This window comes from Tursiops truncatus, chromosome 11 (genome assembly GCF_011762595.2).
Source record: "Tursiops truncatus isolate mTurTru1 chromosome 11, mTurTru1.mat.Y, whole genome shotgun sequence".
NCBI lineage: Eukaryota > Metazoa > Chordata > Mammalia > Artiodactyla > Delphinidae > Tursiops > Tursiops truncatus.
This window is the reverse complement of record NC_047044.1, coordinates 24,690,496-24,714,833: the sequence shown is the minus strand read 5'-3', so window position 1 is coordinate 24,714,833 and position 24,338 is coordinate 24,690,496. Positions and strand designations below refer to the sequence as shown.

Below are 24,338 nucleotides of genomic sequence, written 5' to 3'. Positions count from 1 at the left end.
ATACTCAGTGAACTGGAAATGTAACTTCCCCCCTATCCCCTTACTGGAGTTTGGAAGGTTTGCATTTAGAGGCTAAAATATAAGCCATTGGTTGTTGGAGATAAGCATTGGCAGACGAGGAGTGTGTGTGTCTGTGTATTTGGGTGTGCCTCCGCACATGTAGCTACAAGAGGAATGCATGAGTCTGAGAGAATGGGACAGTATGTGATCTCAGTTTTTGTTCCTTCTCTGTAGAGTCAGCCCTCTCATGTAGGATTCAAGCCCCACTTCTGTACAGAGGATTAGAGCATAAAGGAATGTTTGCTAAAGCTCTCCATCCCAAAGAATCATTATTTCATTGTGAGAACTCAAGACAGAACTTGGATTTTTGTTACAGTTTTCAGGAGAGGAGAAAGCTCAGATGCCTCATCATTTCAGCAAACCCCATACAGAACATATAGGAAGGGACCAAACCGTTTAGTAGTATTTGAAGACTGTATGTGGAGGCGGCTCCTTCATCTTCTTGTATGGTCTTGCGTTTTGAAATCCTCTGGAATCTAGAATTCATGAGTGTTGTGGGGAAGTTATTTTCGCTAATGTTCCTGCCTGTTTTTCAAGCTCCAGTTACTGACCATTTAGACCAGAGGGTGTTGGGTAGTAGAGCATGGCTGGGGTTTTTTGTTTTGTTTTGTTTTTTTCTTTTTAAAAACATTTTAGAACAAACATCTCCACATTCTCCAAGTGACATTCTGAGACAGGGTTGGAACTGATTAAACCCCAGGCAGAGAGAGAGATGCTGTCACATCCGTGCTGAGCCTATAGAGGACGGAGGAATGCCTGCTGATGGGCCCACTTCACCTCTGATAGTCGAAGCAAAACCAGAAGCATCGCTCAGCCAGCCGCTCAGCATTCCTAACTTTGCTTCGTTCACTTCTTTAGGCTCTTTAGCCCTAATTCTCAATTCTGCGTTTATGACATTGAGTACTTCTGAAGAGAGTTAACAGTTTTTCAATGTACTTTTAAAAAAAATGATCTCTTCTCCTGTTTTACTGTTTATTTTATTTATTTATTTTTTGACCACACCGTGCAGCATGTGGGATCTTAGTTCCCCGACCAGGGATTGAACCCGTGCCCCGCTACACTGGGAGCGTGGAGTCTTAACCACTGGACCACCAGGGAAGTCCCCAACAACTTCTTAAAGTGAATTACTTTGATCACCAAAGTATATGATGTTAAAAGATGTCTTGAATCAAACAAAATGACCCAAGAGTACTTGGGCTCTCAAAAGCTCCGTGTCTCACTCTCAAGAGCATTGCCCTGCTTTGATTTAAATCAGAGCTGAACCACAAGAACGGCATCTTCCTCTAGGCTTTGCCACATCCTTTGTTTTTGTTTTGTTTTGTTTTTTTTGAACCTAAATATTAAGACCTACCAATTTGTCTTTAGGAAAGTAGAAACTTTGAGACCTTGATGTAGAAGATCGTACATGTACCGGATGATTAAAATACAGAAAGGGTGATTTTCTTGAGCAAAGGGGAAAGATCATCTAAAGCGGAAGCTGGCATTTGTTTTGTACAGTTAATATTTTCACGTGGAACAATTACTGGAAGAGTAAGCAGAGGAACAAGTTGTATGTGACATTTAAAAAAAGGGCTGAAGCCAACTTAGTGGAGGGCAGATTCCCGAATGGGAATTAAGGGCTGGGAGGGGGCTTTAGGTACATATCTGATGCTGGACGCTGATGCCACCAACAGCCATTCTTCTCTGTGGGATGCTTTTGTTGACTTCTTGAAGGAAATGTGCGTGCACAACATCAACCTGACACGAAAGGATGAACTCTCGGTCTTCCACTTGATGACAGTTTCAATGTTATTTTGTTCACGTATCCATTGCAGTCTGGGGGTTAATCAACAAGTTTTAAGTGTAATGTATTGGAGGAGATTGTTTAGTTTTGAAATCACTCACTGTCTATTTTTGCAACAGTTTTTTTTTTTTTTTTTTTTTAACAAACAATTGTGCTCAACAGAAACAGCAAGATATTTTAAATGTGTTCCACTTACTGTAGTTTGTCTACAAGTCAGGCTAGATTTTAAATGGACGCTCTGCGAAAAACAAGATGCCTTTTGCTTGCTGTTTTAACTTAACCCCATTGTAGTTTTGCTTCACGTTAAAAAGAACTTTATTAGCAGTTATTTAAATTGAGAAGAAACTGCATTTTGGCACCGTACTTGTTCTATGTAGCTAAACTTGATGCCTGTACACAAATGTGGGAGGGAGATATGTATATGGAGACAGTAAAGCTACAAAAGGGAGAGTCTACCTTCATGACTTTAGATGCAGCTAAACTCCCCCACAGATGTCCACCACATGAGCAGGTGATGATATTTTGAAGGCTGCAGAGTCACTGTTTTTTATAGATCCCTTCCAACGTGAATATATTATCATACCAGATTTATGTATAAATGTGGAGGCCTAGCATTTGCATTTTGTAAACCATGCAAGAGTTTTGCCGAGAAGAGCATCGAAGAAAAGCGGTGATGCTAAAGTGACCACAGGATCTGGAAGAGTGCAGTTCTTTGCTTAGGTAACCACCCCTGGAAGGCAGCCTTAGTGCTTCTCCAAAATCCCTAAAGAAGGTGTCACACAAATATCAGTAACTCGTAACATTTTTGCAACAGTACTATATATAGTGGGGCCCGAAGACTAGCTAATGTCAGTATTTTCCAAATCTTGACATTTCCAGAAACCAGCACATTTTGTGAACTGTTACACTTCAGAAAAGGGGGAAAAAAGGTTTATAATACTATTAGCCATTTGCAAACTACCAGTTCAAATATGCTCTATTGTAACGTTTTAACACAGGTCATATATTTCTAAACAATATCAAGATCCACTAACTAGTATCATTTTCTATTTTTAAAAGACATGTAAAATGGTTTCGGTGGACTTATTCCAGGAAGAGGGAAAGATAGCTTTCCCAGGAGTGCTGATGTTAGGGACCATTTTCTTTAGTGACTTAAGCATCCAGACGTGATCGAAGAAATGATACTTTACTATTTTAAATTCTGTAGAGAAGACGAGAGAGTTCTCAGTTTCTCCGGGAAGACGACGACAGCTCTCTCCCTCTCCTGGCTGCTGCCAGGGCTCTCTGGGAAGGAAAGCTGGAGGGAGATGGTCGGGGTTTCCTATTGCTCCGATCCCGTTCCCAAGATCAGTAGCCTGATGTGTCGTGCGTGTGTGAGACGCAGCCGCTGGTGAAGAGACGTGTTCTGATGAGGGCATAAGTGAAGTAGACAGAGACTGAAACGACCTGTGGGAGGCTTTGGTCGGACAGGGGAGCAGAAGCGATGGTCACCATGGAGAGAGCTGCGGGGGGACCAGAGATAAGGGCCACAGGGGGAGGAAAGGCTCTGAGCCTTTCCCTCTGGGGGGACTGAGGGAGGTAGGTAGAAGTGCCTGCAGGTGTTGGAGGCGGCTCAGACCAGGTGTATTCAGACCAGGGAAAGGGAAAGATGCGCAGATCTTACCTTTCTGCCAGGAAATGACCGAGGCTGCAGCTGGACTGGGACGCTGAGCACAGCTGTGCAGATTTCCCGGTCCCCACGGTCCCTGGGGCATCCTTCTGAGAGGAAGGGATGGTGTCTCGGGCCACACCTGACCCCACCCGGAACTCCTTCCTCCCTGGCCCAGTGTGTGTGCACACATGTGAGCGAGACAAGGCAGATGTGATGTTGACGATCATTTGTGTGGTTGGCGTTTAAGGAACGGCACCGAGGAAAAAGGGCACTATCGTGAAGCAAAACCTATTGCTGGTTGCCATTGAAGGAAAAAGCGCACTGTCCAGATTTTTAATTAGCAGAGCTTAGGACATGAATTTTCTTTTATTAAACGTGTTTTATCTTGCTTTTTTTTTTCTAATGTTTCCACTGGGTGGTGCTGCAGGAATTCCTACCTTTTGCCTTGGATCTACCCTTCCCAGAAAGACGCCTCCAAAGCATAATAGGAGGAAGTCCTGATTTAGAAAGATTTTACAGTTTCCACACAATAGAAGAGCTTGGAGGATGCTCTGGCAGGAAATGCTTCAGTTTCTGGATGTGGAAAAACTACCATCATTTTGTGTCATGCAGACGTGTTCTTACCGCACTGGGTATATACTTGTGGCCTTCTCCAGCTTATTATTTAGCACAAAAAAGGTTTCAAGTTTATCTGAAAGGTTATGGTTTCATTCTAGTAGAAGTGGCATGGAAGATTTCCTTTCTTTTCGATTTTTGTAAAACTAAACAAAGTGAGCAAATAAACATTTTCTGATGTGAAGGCAACCACAGAGTTAAAAAATCTCTCTGTGAAGGCTTTGTTTGAAGCTGGAGGCATTATTCCATTTTTATTTTGAAGATCCCTTACGCGATGTATTGATCAAAAGGATATCTTAGATTTTTACTTTTGAAATACTCTTAATTGTAAAAAGTCTTTTAGTTTGCTGACCTTCATGTATGGAGGGGGGATAGGGTTGGCCTTGCTTAAGAAGTTGAAACAGAAGTTAACATCCCTGCCTGAGGTCATGCAACTCTTCCCCCCCCCCCGCCCCCCGCCCCCCGCGGTACGTGGGCCTCTCACTGTTGTGGCCTCTCCCGTTGCGGGCTCTGGATGCGCAGGCTCAGCGGCCATGGCTCACGGGCCCAGCCACTCCGCGGCATGTGGGATCTTCCCCGACCGGGTCACGAACCCGTGTCCCCTGCATCGGCAGGCGGACTCTCAACCACTGCGCCACCAGGGAAGCCCCATGCAACTCTTTAAGGTCATGGCTACGATGAGAATTTATATGTTCTGACTTCCAATGTTTCCCCTTGCACACAGGATCGAATTTTATTAACATTAACAGTACAAAAATTTAGGTAAAAGATTTTCCATTCAAAGGCCTATGAAATCTAAGAATCAGAGGTTAGTGTGTGTGGGGAAATACCCACTGGAAATTAGGGAGCTCATTAAACTGAAGCTCAAATTCAAGAACAGTTAGCAAGATCTTAAGTAAGTTTTACTGAATGCAAAACACCTTCTTAAATTTTCTGTGCGTGTCATGGGATGCCGTGAAATCCCAAATATGGCTTTCTTAGAACCTGAAAGAGGGCTTCCCCAGAGGTGTTTGTTTCTAAAGGAAAAATTTTTAGCCCCTGCTGGGTGCTTACCAAGTCCCATCAGTCTTGTTGTTTCAGTGGGATCCCCATCCTGTCCCCGTTCGCAGTGCAGTGTTTCTCATGGTACGTGTCATTGTTACGTGAAATGCACGCAGGTTTGGGGCCCCACTCCGGGGCCGGCGACATCACCTACCTTTCATTTTCCACTTTCTTCCTCTTGTTCCACCATACAGTGTGCACACACCGAACAAGAGGATGAGTCTTTCCTGTTGAGAAGGAGCTAGGTTACAGAAGGCACAGCTAGCTCCTCACCTCCTGTCTTCATCAAGAGGCAACCTCGATTATTTAGCATTGGATGACACAGCTATGTATTTAAACCAATAGCAGATCTTTTTAAAGGGGAACCGGGTTTTTAAAAAAAGTAAAGGTGGGATGGGTTCAAATTTTCTTAAAAACAGAACCAGTTGGAACAACTGGAGTCACAGATGAGGCAAGCCAGAGATGAACAAGAAAACTTCCTGATTTGATTTCTCATAGGAATGTTGTATCGCCCTCTGTGTCAAAATGGGACTTTTCTCTTAGTAGCAGTGAGATGCGCATATAAGAAATGAAGCCTCTGCTGGGGAAACTACGTGTGGTGATTAAGAAGCTGGACTTTGGAGCCACGTGCCCTCTATACAAGTCTCTGTTTTCCCAAAATACTCCCGTGGCCAGAGCGTCTTATTCTACCTTGTTAAGTCATGCAGTATCAAATTCAGATAACGTGTATCAAGTGCTCAACACAATGCCTGGTACATAGTAAATGCTCATCAAATGTTAGCGTTAAAAAAGAAAAGCTCCTATTTAAGTAAGTAATGGATTTTTTTTTGGTAGGAGCCCTATTCTTGAGAATTCCATGGACACTCAGTGTTGACTGGTGGGGGACGATATAGCTAACATTTCCTTTAGAATGGAACTCTTTGAGATTTATAAATTACCTTTAGGATTTAAATATATCTTTTTTTCTCTACTAGAGAATGTTAGAGTCTCAGAAAGGTTCCATGGACCAAACACAGGAAGAAGATACTGCCCTGGGGGGATGAGTGTGAGTGTGTGTGTGTGTGTGTGTGTGTGTGTGTGTGTGTGTGTGTTCTCTGGGTGTAATTATATGCTTTAGGTTGACCGTATGAGACTGCTGGTATTTGACTGTTTTTGACCCATAAAAAAAATTTCATATGGTTGAACCTAATAGTTGGTGATATGGTTAAGAAACATAATTTGAAATAGCATCATAATGAGAGAGATTATAATGAAGAATGATTATATTTTATTTTCATATGTTATTTATCAAAGCCTCAAAAGTCAAAATTTGTCAGGCAGCCTTGGACCACTAATAATCATACTGATATAACTTCTGTGTGCAGTATTATGAAGTAGTCTTGAATTTTCACTGGGGACTTATTAGTAGTTTTATCTCATTGAATGTATCAGTTTTCTAGCTCCATACTCTTTTTTTTTTTTTCTTTTTGCGGTACGCGGGCCTCTCACTGTTGTGGCCTCTCCCGTTGCGGAGCACAGGCTCTGGACGCGCAGGCTCAGCGGCCATGGCTCACGGGCCCAGCCGCTCTGCGGCATGTGGGATCTTCCCAGACCGGGGCACGAACCCGTGTCCCCTGCATCGGCAGGCGGACTCTCAAGCACTGCGCCACCAGGGAAGCCCTCCATACTCTTTTGATCCAAATGACTACTGTTAGGAGAATTCGTTCAGTATTTTTTTCCACGTTGAATTCATATGGTTAATTACTCTGGGGAAGAAAAAAAAGTCTCAGTGAGTTTCCTTGGGCAATAAGAGTAGCAGTGTTCTTACAGAAAGCAGAGTTTGGCCGTCGTGTTGAGGGTTAAAACAGAGCTGACACACAAGGCAAAATGAAACCAGAGCTGCAATTACAAAGTGGGACAGATGTAGGAGGCCAGGTTTCCTGTGGCCCATTTTCCAGTTTCCTGCCTACAACCTGCAGAAGAGGAAGCCAAATGTTACCAAGTATGAGAGCTGAAAGGGGACGTGCTTCAAGCCAGAATTAAGATCCTCGCAAACAACACAGACAACAAAAACAGTTGCAAAGAAAGTGAAGGTTCGGGTTTAGTCCAAAAATGTCTGGGGAGGAGCAGCCCATCTGTTTAAAGAAAAAGCATTGTCAACAGAGCTTGTACTTCTCTGTGAGACTCCATGGGGGCACCTGGGGTCTGTCTCAGGTTGTAGGAACCTCTGATTTTTTACAGTCCTAATCATCTTTCAAGACATCTGCTTTTTTAATACCATTGGTTACCTGGAAAGATTTTCCCTGCAGTGCCCAGGGCTTCTGAGTCTGTTTCCCGGGCATGTTGACATACAGGGGAGGTGGATGCGAGTAACTGACTGGCTGTAATGAACTACAGCCCCACTTTGGGAAAGCTGGGTGACCAGTTGGCCGCTTTGATCTAGCAGGCTTGTGTTCCTTTAACTGCTTAATAAAATTGTGTCTGATGCTTTCAAGGAAGAGATTAAATGGAGATGTGTACATATGTGAAGGACTACAGATCGTACACTATTTGTGTGGCTACCTGATTGTGAGCCATGTGGAGAGATGATGGAGAAGTGGACAAGTCCAACTTTCTCCCAAGGAAAAAAAGAGGAGAATAAAATTCTACTGTGTCTGGGCTCTTTAGCATGTGATAGAAGTCTCTGAAGTCAGATGTTACAAGAAATCGAGATCCCAAGAACTTGAGATTCACGGCACACTTTTTTATTGAATGCCTGTGGTTTGCCAGGTGCTGTGTTGGAATTGCTGGGTGACGCTGATGGAATGATGGCTAACAAGAAATAGCTCCATCTGTGGGAGCCTTGTTGAAAGCTTCATAGAAGGCACAGATGCGGGCAGCATCTAAGCCTTGTTGAAGGCTTACAATGTACAGGGCACTGTGCCCAGCTGCTCCCATACACTATGTCTTTCAAATCGACTTGTTTCTTTCAGGTGCAGAGAAATAGGTGGGTGCTTCTGGGACAACCATTTATTATTTTTTTTAACCCCGTGGACCAATCACCACCTCTTCTTCTGGCCCAGGAAGAGCAAACTCAGTACCAGGAACATTAGGAAGTTTTGGGATATTGCAGGGTATCCATGTGAGGCAGCCTAGAGTGAGAAGAGGCCCTTTCCCATCTGCATGTGGGCCTAGCCTGAAAATGTGGGATAAGATAGGGCTGGATGTGCAATCATGGGGTGGGGGGGAATGGCCTGCATATACAGATGTGGGAGGAAGTAGAATGGCTGGAATGCACTTTCCCAGCTGGCGTTAATGTGGCCATCCAGTTACTTTTCCAAAGGAAATTCACCCATGTAAAAGTCTCCAACAAACTAGTTGAACTGCTTCTCATTTACCCACAGACAACAGAGTTTCAGAAGGAAGGAGGGGTGGATCACACAGTAAAGGGCAGATGTTGTTATTACAGTGGCTATCAGTGATTTCCCCGGAAAAATCTTTCTCTGTCCTCAGATAGAGGAGTTATTTGAAAAACCGGATTTGAAAAACATTGTGAACTCTAAAGGGTAAAAAAGTAGGCTGAGCGATGGCTGCTTTCCCTCTTTTCCTGTTCACTCTGCTCTTCAAAGCATGGACAATCTGTAGATATTCACAGAATGAATGAGAATATAAACATTTTTTAATAGATAAGAGAGCTTTGAGGGACATGAACTTGGCCTCACCGATTAGCATTTTTTTTTACATGCAGTGTTTGACAATAATTAAGATGTCTTCTGAAAATGTTAATAATCTTAGTTTCACCTTCTCAAAAATAACAAAAAAAAGACTTCAGTTTGTGCTGCTTAGTTACCAAATATTAATCCTTATTGACTTGGTGCCCTAAAATTATTCTGTGCTGAGTTATCGCAGACCACAAATAGTACAAATTGTTGTTTTTCAATTCCTTGCCTTAAGTACAGGTGTTTGTTTTTGTTTGTTTTTAAAAAATATTTATTTATTTATTTGGCTGCTTCAGGTCTTAGTTGCGGTACGCGGCATCTTCGTTGAGGCATGGGGCATCTAGTTCCCTGACCAGGGATCGAACCTGGGCCCCCTGCATCGGGAGTGCGATGGTTCCTGACGTTTCTCTTGGACGCTGATAACATAACAATACAGAAACTCTCAATAGATGTTGCTCTGGACAGAGGAATTGGACTTCAGAGAATTTTCAGTACTAAGTGTTCAAATCCATATTCACTTCTGTAACCGTGCAGTTTTTAACAAGTAAAAAGACATGAACTTGGAGCACCTACTTTGTTTATTTCTTACACAGGAGTTTTTCTCCTTTCCTTGGGCTCTCTCGTTTCTGACTAATTGGTGTTTTTAAGTTGGCTAGTTTCTCTAGTTCCCACAATATGTAGGATTTATAAAGATAATCTGACCCCCCTCAGGCCCCACCTCAGTGTAACTTAAAAAATGAAACCAGAAACATGCAAAGAGAAGTGTTAGGTTGCCACGGATATAAAGAAGAGCAAATAAGTGGGCTTTTCAGCTTCTAAGAATGGAAGCAAAAACCTCACGCTTTGCGTACATGCTCTGTGCAGTCCCGTCTCACGTTATGATGTCTGGCGCCACCTTGTGGCAGATAGAATGCCTGCCTCCAAGGAGAGGAAAGCAACTTCTATGAGGGAGGAGGCGGCCCGAGAAGGGGCCGGGGCAGGTCTAGGTGTCGGGGGGTGGGGCTGAAGCTTAAACAATTTGGGGAAATCCTCTTTGTACAGGCCCCCACCAAGTTATAAATACAAAATCCCTGGGGCCCCTAGACTTGTGCAAGGTGGTGGTCCCTGGGGCATTAGGATCTACCATCAGCTTCACTGGGAGCCCTCCTGGCTGCAGGATGACAAGGTGGTGATGCTGGCGGTCATGGGGCAGGGCTAACTCTCCTGGCAGCCTGGCTGCTGCTGGAGGCTTGGTGGATTTTGAAGGAGCACAGTAACCTCTGGACTTAGTCGTCGTCGTTGTTTTAATCGAGGTAGAGTTGATTTACAATATTAGTTTCCAGTGTACAACAGAGTGATTCCAAATTTTATAGATTAAACCCCATTTATAGTTATTATAAAACATTGGCTATTATATTATAAACTCCATTTATAGTTATTATAAAACATTGGCTATATTCCCTGTGCTGTTCCTTGTAGCTTATTTATTCTGTCGATGGTTGTTCAGCAGTTAGTTGTGATTTTGGTGTTTTCGTGAGGGGGGTGTGCTCACGTCCTTCTATGTTGCCATCTTGTCTCTGCCCCACGCTTATTTATTTTATGCACAGTAGTTTGTACCCGTATCTTGTCCTTCCCCGCTTCCTCCTCCCTCCTGGTAGCTACTAGTTTGTTCTCTGTGCATCTAGGGTGGCCTTTGTTTTTCCGGCACAAGCTGGAGGTTGTCTCTGGGTAGATCGCAGAGCCGTTTCATCCAGGCCCCTACACTGAGCCTTGCTTTCGCCTTTGCCATTGCTGCCCCCCACCCCTGCCCTGCCCACTGCGGGGAACATCTGCCTCTGTCCTCTCACCCTTTTCTTTTTTAAGGTGGGAGAATGTTCTTCTCTTGCCTCTGGCCTGCAGAACCTCAAATGCTCTCCTACCCAAGACTCACTCCTAAGGACACAACTCAGTGAATTGTAAATCTGTACCAGAACCTGGTTTTTAGGACCCAACAGAAGCTAAATGTTAGCAAGGAAAGGGGAGAAATTCTGGGCTTGCTCTCTGGACAGCAGCAGTTCCGTAACTCTAGCTTTCAGCTTTTGAAGGAGAGGGTTTGATCAAATCCTCTCACCCTTTTCAAATTTTCCTCACCTTTTGTTTAAGGCTGTGCTCAAGCTGACTCTTCTAGAAAGCCTTCTCTAGCTAGTCTGACCCTAATCCTGATCCTGATGTGACCTCTATACCCTTGGTAGGAGGCGGTATAACAGAGTGGCTAAGGGCATGGGCTGTGGCCTATACTAACCTCAGTTTTATTCATTCATTTATTCGACAGATGTTTCTTGAGCACCTACTATGACCCGGCAGTGATCTAAGAGTTAGGGCTGCGTCAGCAAGCAAAACAAAGTTTGGGACTCGTGGAGTCAGCATTCAAGAGCAGTGCTTTTCAAACCATCTGTGGAGAAGGACCGGTGTTTTAAATTTCCAGTACATTGTGGACTGATAATTTTGGATACCATAAAAATAAATTACTAGGAAAATAAAATTAAAAACAAAGATACCAAAATACAAGCCCCCAGTTTTTATTATAGATTAGGCAGACGTAAGATTATATTTCAATAAATAAGAATAAACATAATTGGGGAAATAATTACAAAAAGCTACATATTCGGGGCTTCCCTGGTGGCGCAGCCTGCCGACTGGGGGGACACGGGTTCGTGCCCCGGTCCGGGAAGATCCCACATGCCGCGGAGCGGCTGGGCCCATGAGCCATGGCCGCTGAGCCTGCGCGTCTGGAGCCTGTGCTCCGCAACGGGAGAGGCCACAACAGTGAGGCCCGCATACCGCAAAAAAATAAATAAAAGCTACATATTCAATGAAAATGCATATAAAGGCAGTTATATAGAAGATCACTATTCATACTGATAACTTTTGTCGTTCTGTAATTTTAGCCAAAGGAAAAAGTCATAAGTGAAATAGAGATTCCCTGTATTAAATGCCTATAAGCACACTTTAAGCAAACACCATATTTATGAATACTTCGCTTTTCATGTAGGAAAGTGTTTAGGTTGACTAATTAATCTAGGTTGGATAAACAGTGCTACTTTCAGGAGATGAGGTATATAAACTGTTTCTGTGTTTTGTTTTAATTACACTTGAGAGAAGCCCGTCTCACAGAGCTATGTTGACCAGACAGAAAGAAGAGATTTTTAAACCCATTTCGGCAAACTCAGGATATTCGTTTTTTAACTTTCATCTAAAATGCAGCAAGTTTGCTGAATTTTAAACTCCATCTTCATTCCTTCATTAGTTGCCAGTTCCAAGTTTATCCTGTAACGTAATACAGTTACAGTTAAATCATCTTTTAATGAAACCCATGAATTCTAGATTTGTATACACTTTGGGGTTACAGTTGAAAAACTAACCTTGAACATCACACATTTTAGCATTGTCCTTCTTCATGTTTCTGACTATTCCATAGTTTGTGCTGACCAGACAAGCCTACTGATCACATACTTGGATGTGGTGACAATGACAAATGGCAGTGAAGTCTCTAAATATTTACTCTCAATTCCTATACTTATCATGGACTGGTGACCAACAGTTTGCACTGATGTTGGCCACACAGAGAGTAGACTGTGCTCTTCCACAGTTGGGCCTCAATTTCCTCATCTGCAAGGAGGGAACAGTAATTTTATTTAACTCAGAGGGCTGTTGTGGGAATTCAGTGAGATAATGCAAAGTGCTTGGTATATGGTAAAGGCTTAATAGATAATACCCAACATGTACAGAGAAAACCAAGAGAAGGCTCTTATAATCGGAAAAGACAGATTAATGAATGAATGATAACACTGGAGGACAGACTATGATAAAGTGCTGTAAGGACCCCTGGGATGAGTGTGTTCACATGAATGTGTGAGTGTAAATTATGTCCATTTGGGAGGACCTTTTGATCTTGTCTGTCCTGCACTTTGTGCTTATTGTTTGAGGCACCTGACTTAGCACGAGGATGGTGACTGCATTTTACTGTTCCCACCCTGTTTCACGAGCGTTGGCCCTGTTTCTGCTCCTGAGGAGTGGAGGGTGTTCAGCTCCCCACCACCACCCTCAGTGGAAGTCTGCCTGACTTTAGCTAGTTAGCGTGCCCAGAGCATGGGTGGCTGGTACCCTTGACCCGAGGGAGATGCCAAGGCTGTGATAGGGCCACGTGGCCTGACGGCTCTCACATGGGCCAAGAGGTGTACCAGCGATGATGAGAGTAATCAGTATATACAGTCTATAGCATCCTTTTCTTTGAACCTCCATCCAGAAATTAAAGGATGAATCAATGATACTATTTGCATTCTTTAAAAACAAGGAGTTGAAAACACAGACGAGGGTGGAAAGTAACCGCTCAGAGTCTGCCTAAGTGTCCCTCCAGCTCTGTGCCAGTGGACAAGCTGTACACTTGGACCACCTCCACCACGACCAGCCCAGGGAATGGACCCAGGTGGGCTCCATCTTCATAAGCAGTGTTGTCATGGCTATCCCTTGCGTTGTCGTTTTAGAACACTTCTCTTTCTTCTTTCTGACCCAACAGTTCTCATCTACTTGACTCCCTTCCCCGCTCCAGGGGCACAAGATAGATGGGGACAGAACTAGCTCCAAGGGAAGTGTGAGCACTCGAGGGCCATCTTTGCTGGAGTCACAACAGCTTGGAGGCCTCAGGCTAAGCATTTTAAACCAGTGTTTCTTAAGCTGAAGGCAGCAAATATGTAATCAGGGATCTGAGTTTTCTGCCAGAATTTTTTTTAAAATCTGTTCTTTCATTTTTTAAAAAATTGAAGTATAGTTGATTAACAATGTTGTGTTAGTTTCAGGTGTACAGCAAAGTGATTCAGTTATATATATATTTATTCTTTTTCAGATTCTTTCCCATTGTAGGTTATTACAAGATATATTTTTTAACATCTTTATTGGAGTATAATTGCTTTACAATGGTGTGTTTCTGCTGTACAACAAAGTGAATCAGCTATACATATACATATGTCCCCATATCTCCTCCCTCTTGCATCTCCCTCCCACCCTCCCTATCCCACCCCTCTAGGTGGTCACAAAGCACCGAGCTGATCTCCCTGTGCTATGTGGCTGCTTCCCACTAGCTATCTATTGTACATTTGGCAGTGTATATATGTCCATGCCACCCTCTCACTTCATCCCAGCTTACCCTTCCCCCTCCCCGTGTCCTCAAGTCCATTCTCTACGTCTGCGTCTTTATTCCTGTCCTGCCCCTAGGTTCTTCAGAACCTTTTTTTTTAGATTCCATACATATGTGTTAGCATACGGTATTTGTTTTTCTCTTTCTGACTTACTTCACTCTGTATGACAGACTCTAGGTCCATCCACCTCACTACAAATAACTCAATTTCCTTTCTTTTATGACTGAGTAATATTCCATTGTATATATGTGCCACATCTTCTTTATCCATTCATCTGTCGATGGACACTTAGGTTGCTTCCATGTCCTGGCTATTGTAAATAGAGCTGCAGTGAACATTGTGGTACATGACTCTTTTTGAATTATGGTTTTTCTCAGGGTATATGCCCAGTAGTGGGATTGCTGGGTCATATGGTAGTTCTATTTTTAGTTTTTAAAGGAACCTCCATACTGTTCTCCATAGTGGCTGTATCAATTTACATATTACAAGATATTGAATATAGTTCCCTGTGTTATACAGTAGGTCTTTGTTATTTATCTATTTTATATATAGTAGTGTATATCTGGTAATGTGCTTTCATTTTTTGATGATAGTCTTTAAAAAAAAACCTCACATAAATGTATTCCAGGTCACCTTATAAAGAATAGTCACCAAATAGCTGAACATTCTCCCTTGGATTTCAGTGCCTGTATTGGAGTCGCTGCCTAATGAACAAGGAACCAAGGTGGATACAGTAGCTAGATGATGCCTTTGAGCTAGGTGAAGGCCACGTGTCCTCACAACGTGTTCTATGCAGAGGTTTCCCTGTTGCTTAAAAAATAATAGTAAATATTTGAATAACACTTATTATGTACCAGGTGTAGTTCAAGTGCATTCTTAGTAACTCATGTAATCCTTGTAACCACCTGTAAAGGAAATACTTTTATTATCATCATCCCCATTTTCCTTATGGGGATATTGAGGCACAGAAGGGTTAAGTAACTTACCCAAAGTCCCACAGGCAGACAGGACTGGTACTTGCATTTGAACCCAGAGAGTCTGGCTCTGAATCTGCTCTACCCATTATGTAACCTTCCAAGTAGACAGAAGTGGTTCACCCTCTCGCCTGCTGCAAGCTGTAGAAAATAATTGTGCTTCCATGAAAAACTGCATTATCTAGTCTCTAGAGAAAAACCCCTTTGGATGATGTGATTCTGGTTTTATGGAAGCTATTTTATAATCCTGTTAATTATAGATAACTGATAGCAAAATAATTAGTGTCTATAGATATGCAAATTCTATTCTGTCTTATAGTGTTCAGTTGATTCCTCTCTCACCCCTATTTGTGCATTCATTTCAATATTCCTAATTTATAAATGCCTTTATTATTCAGATTCTTTTTTGAACTCGTTAGCACATCTGCCAAGTTCCTGCTTGACTAATGAGTGAAATAAAATCTTTAACATGTCTTCATTTTATATCTGTAGGAGAGCCATGATTTCACCCATTTTGAAAATTATTTTTTAACAGTTATTTCTCAACTCTTAGTTTCTCAGTGAGGCCTTTCATGACCTTCTGCTCATACACCCCAGGCTCCCCACCCCCTTATCCTGCTCTGGTTGCATTTCCCCATAACACTATTCTTCCAACATACTGTGTATTTTAATAGTCATATGTTTGTTGTTTATGGCCTGTCTTCTCCCTTTGGAATGTAAGCTCCATGAGGACAGAGGTCTTCATCTCCTTTGTTCTCTGATGTGTCCCAAATACCCAGAGGGTGTCTTGGCATGAAATGGACACTCAAAAAAAAATTGAAAAAAGTGAAGAGAGAATTGGGTCTCTCTCCTCTTTGTAGGGTGTAATCATATAAACACATCTTACTCAAAATAACTTACATTGCCATAACCTTTTTGTTGGTTGCCTTTCAACAAAACATCATGTGTCATATACAAAATTAATTGTTAATTTGAATAGGGTGGGAGCAGTCTTATTTGTGAATTTTATCTGGCTGTAGAAGAACTATAAACCTTGAGGTGTTTATATCCATTTTTCTTCTTTATATTGAAGGGAGACTATAATAAAAAAATTAGTGAAAATGATTTGTCAACATGGGAACATAATACACATACCTCTTGCTCCTTTAAAAGGAGGTGTGTGTGGCTTCCCTGGTGGCGCAGTGGTTGAGAGTCCGCCTGCTGATGCAGGGGACGCGGGTTCGTGCCCCGGTCCGGGAGGATCCCACATGCCGCAGAGCGGCTGGGCCCGTGAGCCATGGCCGCTGAGCCTGCGCGTCCGGAGCCTGCGCTCCGCAACGGGAGAGGCCACAACAGTGAGAGGCCCGCGTACCGCAAAAAAAAAAAAAAAAAAAAAAGAGGTGTGTGTATTATTCAGATTTGACAAACTGTTTAAAATGATCTAACTGTGCTCCACAGCGGCAAGATCTAGGCTATAAATTACAAAAGAAAAGGAACAGTTGGGGCAAATAGCAGGTAGCTCTGTTCTCTGGAGAGGCCTGGATGAGGTGTTGCCAGCTGCTGTGACTGCGGTCTTGGGTTAGTTCCAACAGAAGTGGTGAGAGAGAGACCATCCACAGCAGGCGGCGGGATAGAGGGTGCCGGCAGCGGGGCGCAGAAAGTACCTAATGCGGAAGGACACCCCTTCCTGTGAGAGCAGTGATGCTTTAGAAGTGGATCCTTCTCAATGTAAACGTGCAGAGTTTGATTTTGCATTAAGAATGGCATTACAAGCTCTATAGAATCGAAAGACTCAGTCAAAAAAATGATATAGAATCGAAAGACTCAATCATCAAAAAATGATATAGAATCGAAAGACTCAGTCAAAAAAATGATATAGAATCGAAAGACTCAGTCAAAAAAATGATATAGAATTGAAAGACTCAATCATCAAAAAATGATATAGAATTGAAAGACTCAGTCAAAAAAATGATATAGAATTGAAAGACTCAATCATCAAAAAATGATATAGAATTGAAAGGCTCAATCAAAGAAATGATATAGAATTGAAAGACTCAATCAAAAAAATGATATAGAATTGAAAGACTCAATCAAAAAAATGATATAGAATTGAAAGACTCAATCAAAAAAATGATATAGAATTGAAAGACTCAATCAAAAAATGATATAGAATTGAAAGACTCAATCATCAAAAAATGATATAGAATTGAAAGACTCAATAAAAAAATGATATAGAATTGAAAGACTCAATCAAAAAAATGATATAGAATTGAAAGACTCAATCAAAAAAATGATATAGAATTGAAAGACTCAATCAAAAAAATGATATAGAATTGAAAGACTCAATCAAAAAAATGATATAGAATTGAAAGACTCAGTCATCAAAAAATGATATAGAATTGAAAGACTCAATCATCAAAAAAATGATATAGAATTGAAAGACTCAATCATCAAAAAATGATATAGAATTGAAAGACTCAATCATCAAAAAAATGATATAGAATTGAAAGACTCAATCAAAAAAATGATATAGAATTGAAAGACTCAATCAAAAAAATGATATAGAATTGAAAGACTCAGTCATCAAAAAAATGATATAGAATTGAAAGACTCAATCATCAAAAAATGATATAGAATTGAAAGACTCAATCATCAAAAAAATGATATAGAATTGAAAGACTCAATCATCAAAAAAATGAAAAAGGAAAAAAATAGAATCATGTGCTTTCTATGAAATGAAAAATAATTTAAAAATCATCAGTTGATGGTTCTGCAGCTATCGTATCATTTCATGAGATTTTAAGATTTCAAAGGATCATGTGTTCATATTGAAAATTAAATTTTATCAACTCTAAAAAAAAAAAAGAATGGCCTTACAATACCTGATAAAATTTCATCCATTCAAAGTAAGGTCTGGGGAAAAAAAAAGCAGCATTTTCTAGGTAGCCAAAAATTTGATTTGGGAAAATTTTTTTGATGAATAGCATTTCTTTTATGTATTCTGTGTATTTTAAGTGGAGATTTGTGGGAAATTGGCTCAGTGAGGCTAGGCTGATGAAATATTTTAACTTAAAGCAGACCCCGGTTTGTATAATAACATATCAAACATAAATCTCAAGTATCAACACTTTCTTGAACTTTTTATTTAATAAGAGCCACAGGATGTTGTCTGAATTACACACATTCCTTATAATGGCAGCCCGATAACTTGGACTTGATTGTACCCACATGTTAAGATATAGGACTTTACTAAGGATTCTAGGCATCAAGGAATTTAATTAATTTTTAATTAAATTAAAAATTAATTAAAGAAATTAAATTAATTAAAGAAATTAAATTAATTAATTTAATTAATTAAAGAAAAATTAATTTTCTTTTTAATTAAATTAATTTTCTTAATTTTTCTTTCTGGTGAGAGAAATCTTCATTTGGATGAATTTGCTAATATGTGTTGGTGGTTACGGGGGAGACTGTATTCCCCAGTCACGCTGTTAGACTCTTTTTCTTTGCCAGCGTCCGGGAGGGGGCAAAGTTTGTAGCTGGCAGAGATGTGTCACAGAACGTGAAGCGTGATTGTATGTGACGACAACTGTGTAAATGATGAAACTTAATCATAGTTAAAATAAGTTAAGGTGGGAACTAAAATCAAAGAAACAGTGATGGCAGGAACCGCAGCAGTGACGTCAGCTGGTGACCCATTCCCCCCTCCGCCCTCCTGTTTCCCTCCCTCCCCGTGTCCCCACTCCCCCACGTACACTTGCCCGTTTCCATCACACCACTCGCTCCGGCCAGAGAGGATGGGGGCATCCTGAGCCACCCTGGGGGTCCACTGTCTCCCAGAATGACTTCTGCCGAGTGTAGAAGGGGGTGACAGATGTTTGTAGATGCAGTACGCTCACAGGGAAATATTTTTGAGACTCATCTCTGAGTAATGTGTGGCCGGATTTCTAACAGTAAAGATTGGTGTGACTGCACACCCATTGAAACTGGTGGGCCCACCAGGGTGGAGGAGTGGCCGAAGAGCTGGAAAAGGAGAACGAGGCCCTCAGCACCGGCTTGACGTGCTTTAGGCAGAGGTGGCTTCATGCCTCAGTCAGCCCTGTTACTCACATCCACCCTCTGACAGATCCTCCCATCCGCAGCCGTAGCCTGGCTCTGACACCTTGGTGTGGGAGAGTAAGGGGGCAGAGGGCTTGTTCCTCAGCCCACCCAGCCTCACCAAAGCTCTGAGTTTGTCGGGGCAGCTCTGTGATTGCTAGTTCTCAGCTCGTGCCTCCCCTCAGCCCAGTTCATTTATTCCAGAAATCTGGGAGGGCCCTAATGAGGGGGTCCACATCCCCACCATTTGCTCCTCTGCCTTTTCACTTTCTACTCTTTTATGTCTCCCTTTTCTTTCCCGCTTTCCTCCTTCTGCCTTTGCCGTAGGCTGTGGCCGTAGCACCCATGGTCATTTTTGTGGCCCACTCATAACCCTCTGAGTAAAGATGTGATCGGGCAGTCCCCCTACATGGCATGCTTTCTCGTGTCTAGACACACCTCATCTTTGTGAATGTAAGTTTACAATGTAAAGATATTGCACTCCAGCAAAGAGAGGAGTATTTTAGACCAAGATGTCGGGCACTGTAATCGTCAACTCTTGCTACAATGGTGCCGCATAACAAACAGCCCCGGGAGTCACTGGCAAACAGCAGTATTTATTTTCCTCATTGGTTAACCTCAGGGATGCTGCTTCAGACTGTGTGTTGTGGGACTTGGCTCCAGGCTTTGGGTTGAGATCAGGTTGGCTCCACGCGCCTTTCATTTTTGGGCAGCAGCTTCACGGCAGTAACAGGAGCACAAGAGGAAAAGTGCAAACATGGGAAGCCTCTTAGACCTCAGCTGAGAATTGGCACATTGTCATTTCTACTCATCATTCTATTGGCTAAATCAAATCACGTGGCCAAGCCCAAATTTCAGTGGGATGGGAAGAAAGTGCTCCACCCGCTCTGGGGCACTGCTTCATGGTCACTTGAAAGGGAGAAGGGGTGAAGAATGGAGAACATTTATCCAGTCTACCATACAGGTCCTCATCATTTATGCCCAAGGCACATGGCTCTGATACACGGGCTTGGAACGCCAAGGAAAGGGATTCCAGGAAGCACAAGAAGCTCTGAGGAGTCCTGGTTGGTAGAAGCACTAAGTGTAAAACAGATGCAGGTGTTTACGTCGTCCTCCTGTCCCATCTGGAGCAGGATGGCTCGCGTCAATTAAAGGTGGGGGAGGTGCAGGTGGCCGACCACTATCCTACCTGGCATCTGAGCCACAGACCCAGAAAGCCTTTCTGTTCAGACCTCTAAACCCACTGGCAGCCTTCTGCCCTTTAACATTTTAAACATCTTTGAAAGCTTACTGTCTGAAGTGTTTGGCCGAGAACACGCCGAAGAGTTTGAGACAACTGTTTACAATTCTTAGTGCCAATATGAGAAGAAAGTTGCGGCTTGTCCTCAAATAATAGGAAGCTCATATGAGGAGCTGGAGCTGGCAGGCTGCTGCGGATGCAGCGCCACCGCCGTTGTGCTTATGAGACTCATGAGATGCAAAGGCGGTTTTGATCTAACAGTGAAATGACTTACTGTCTTGCAGACTGAGTGGCCATTGTGGTGAAGATTGATTTCTGTAGAGAATATCTCCTTTAAAGAGCCATAAATAAAGTACCCTGTGGGTGTCTGAAGAACATTCCTAATCTGCTTCCCTTTAACTGAGAAACCCACATGGCTCGGGGAAACAATAAAATGTATTCTTTTGGCGAAACATGTGAAAGGAAATAAGGAAATGAAGACTTATTGGAGGGCTAGGTATTTTCACATCCATCCCCATGTGGAAAGGAAGAAAAATGGTTTGTCAGTCTGAAAGCTGCCCCTTTAAGAGAAATGCAGGAGAGGTGTGGAGTTGACAAAAATATTGGTACAAATAAGACTCCCTAAGGCTGTTATTCTGGCTTCCGGGTCTCCCAGAGGCGTGCATCTTTTTCACTGCTCCCTTGTTCCCGACCCCCTGGCTACCTCGTGGGGCTTCAGAGTTTCCTCCTTGCTAATAGGGGATGATCCAAGTTCTCTCTGGCTTTGTCCCCACCTCACAACTGGCCTTTGAAGCTTCCATCTGTGCCAGAAGGCAATTTTCCACCCTCTGGTCATCCCTGGCTCCCTCAGCCCAGCACTAGGATCTTACCCCCATTTTTCCCAGATCAAAACCCAGGGCACTTCACGTGTCCAGTCATGACAGTCGATCTGCGGTGAAGCTTTTGAGGCCAGCCCAACTGCCTCTTCTTTCCTTATGTACGAATGTTGATAAGACAAACGGTTGTTATTACTGTTGTTGTTGTTGTTATTTTTAGAATCAGTACCCATTGCCGTGAAAGTCCTCAGATGTCTGAAGTTGGTAACTGCCTGGGAGAGTGGGGAAAAATTTACTCAAGAAGGTCCCGTATAAACTGGGTCATGATGGATGAGTAGGAGTTCACCAGGCTCCAAAGCTAGGGAACAGCATTTTAGGCAGAAGGAACAGCACCTACAAAGTCCACACCAGAGTCAAGGGGAAAAGATAAGATTTTATAGGCTTTCCTCTCACAGTGGAGAAAAAAATGCTTTTCCCATGTCTGTGCTTGTGACAGATGGGGCTTTTATCTGCCACATGACAAGTGCCTGGGAAAGAGAACGACTCTTCAAGTGGCAGTGACCCATCCCTCAGGTCTATAAACATGTATCAGGCAGGCGCACGCTGCACTCGGGCATTGGGCTGGGTTCTCAGAGTGCTGGGAATACAAAGAGTAATCCAACAAAGTCCCTTCCTCACGAAGCTCCCCGTGCGGTCACACTGATGGAAGTACCCCAGGCCCCACGTAAATGCACTTATCACGGGGTCCAGCGTTTCACACAAATAATGGCCTAGAGGCTGAGCAGCAAAGGAGTTGATAGGATGGGCGGGAACATGTTAATCATCGCGGGCATTAACAAGGATTCACGTGGGGGATAGTTTGTGTGAGGACTGATTCTAGGAATGGGCAGTTCATTAATCATTTTTTCACGTTATTCTCAACGCGACCCCGATACCTGCCGGGATGTGTGTGGCGAATACGAAGGTCACAGGGCTTCCCTGTGTTTCTGAATTGTGGCTCTTTACAGAAATGCAGCCAGAAGGCACCTGATTCAGAGTGGCCTGTTGGGATGGAAATGAAAGCAGCTTTCGATTAGGTTCACGGGGGGCAGGGGAAGGTGCTGAGGTGCCCACCCTGAGCCCCCGATCCCCCCAGACCTGGCACCTGCACTGACGCGGCCCCTCCCTCCTCAGGTATGGAGAGTGCAATCACGCTGTGGCAGTTCCTGTTGCAGTTGCTGCTGGACCAGAAACATGAGCACCTGATCTGCTGGACCTCCAACGATGGTGAATTCAAGCTCCTCAAAGCAGAAGAAGTGGCCAAGCTGTGGGGACTCCGGAAAAACAAAACAAACATGAACTACGACAAGCTGAGCAGAGCCCTGCGATACTATTATGACAAGGTAAGCCCTTGCCCTTACGGGAGGCTGTCACGGGGCGGGAGCCACCTTCACAACCCATCCATGGAAGTGGAAAGTAGGGTACCGCAACGCTATTGGCAAATAGAGGCAATTTATGTGGGTTGTGTTGCTGTTGTTTTATAAGAAGAACTATGCCATAGGGATTTTTTTTTTTTTCTGGAAGCCCTTAAGGGGTTATCGTGGGTCAAATTTTGTTCCCTCTGCACTTTCTTCTGTGTTGCTGCAGGATTTTGCTAATAACAACAGAAATTAGATGCGGGAACGTTCTGGGGCCTCCCTCGTGGGTAGTTGCTTGAGTGACAGAATGTATGTGACAATCTAGAAGGTCTGTCCGGTTTGTGATTCACTCAAACAGGCTTTGCAGGAGTCGGGGGGATGGCACCTGGGACAGTTTATTGAACATTTGGGCACCCGCTATCCTCACGTATAAAATGGGGCTCGTAATAGCGTGGGTTCAGGATTGCCGAGAAGAACTAAACAAGCCAACACACGTTAAGTGCTTAGAACAATGCCTGGTACCTGGGGATCGCGACTTCGTGGGAAACTTCCCTAATTAAAAGAAAAACCATTCTCATTTTTAAGTCACAGAGATAAGTCAGAGTGCTTTGTTAATGATAACACAGCATCGTTTCCAAAGCCAGGACTGTTGGGGAGAGTAGTAGTGCGTTTCTGGAAAAGCAGTTGATGTGCCTGGGAGGGCAACATTATTGCTCTTTAGGGGTAATCATTTCAGGCCTGTCATTGTTGACCATTTCTGTGTTGATCTGTTGTTGCTGAATGTTTAGCCTCATAGACGTAAAGATTTGGAGTCCTAATAAGTATAAGCATCTGTTCTGGTTTTACTCTTCTTGTTGCAAGGTGAATTAAAAACGGATTTAAATATTAGTTCCTGATCTGTGTTTGGTGCCTCCCTCCTGCCAACCTCTTTGGAATTCAAGACAGAGGATTGCACATTGCAGGAAGTGGGAGCATCATTAATTATAAAGTGTTCCTTTGTACGATCGTAACTGCGCATGATTGCCATTGAAATGTTAAAGGTGCTTCTCTTTAATGTAGCAATTAATTAATGCTGGCTTAATGCAGCGTCTTACCAAGGTGTGAAAGCACTTCTCACAAATTGCACTGTCTGAAAGCCTCGCAGATGGTTTATTGCTTTTCATTTTTTTCCCCCAGGTTCTAAGTCTACACAATGGGAATTGGGGCCCTCTGAAGGAAAACAGTCATCTTGCTGGCTGGCAAGGTGCCTAAGAGCATGGCTTTGAGACTGACCGAAAAAAAAAAAGGAATTTTATTGTTTTCAATCAGGGTGTCACAGAAAAGGAATTTGGTGTCTGTGACTCGGTTTCACCTTTTCACGTGGCCCAGGCATTGGGGCTGAGGATTGTGTATCTTCAGCACAAAGAGGGATCATGGGCTGAAGATGACTCCCCAAAAGACAGGCAAAGCTGTGCTGTTCAGACTACATCTGATCTCCCTTGGGCAGGTGTTGAAAATCTCGAGGGAAAGCAGTTTCAGAGCCTTCAATCACCCACCATGATTTGGTACTTTCTGTGTCTAAGGGACTGTGTGCCGAGCACTCCCTACCCCTGGCCTCCTTTAAACTATCACAGCCCCCTGAGACAGTCCTGCTGGCATCTCCTCCTTTTACAGATAAGAACGTAGGGGCGTTTGATGGAAACCTCGCCCAAGCTCCTGCAGCCAGGAAGTGGTAGAGCCAGGATGCCCACATTCCTGGCCAGAGGCCTGCGCACTGCCTTCTGTGCTGTTCATTTCCTTTGCCTCTGAATACCTGAGTTCCAGGTAGGCAGGCAGGCAGGCAGCACAAAGGGTATCACAACCTTAGAAACTTGTA

The 24,338-nt window shown here is 43.2% G+C and overlaps 1 protein-coding gene across 1 annotated transcript in view; it reads left to right on the top strand.

Annotated features, from left to right (window-relative positions):
* The window catches only part of ELK3 (ETS transcription factor ELK3), a 69,815-nt gene that overhangs the window by 8,418 nt on the left and 37,059 nt on the right, over positions 1-24,338 (top strand). Inside the window, exon 2 of the mRNA XM_033866241.2 lies at positions 22,260-22,468. Coding sequence (XP_033722132.1) covers positions 22,262-22,468 — 207 coding nt within the window. The 5' untranslated portion in view covers positions 22,260-22,261. The remainder of the gene's footprint in view (positions 1-22,259; positions 22,469-24,338) is intronic.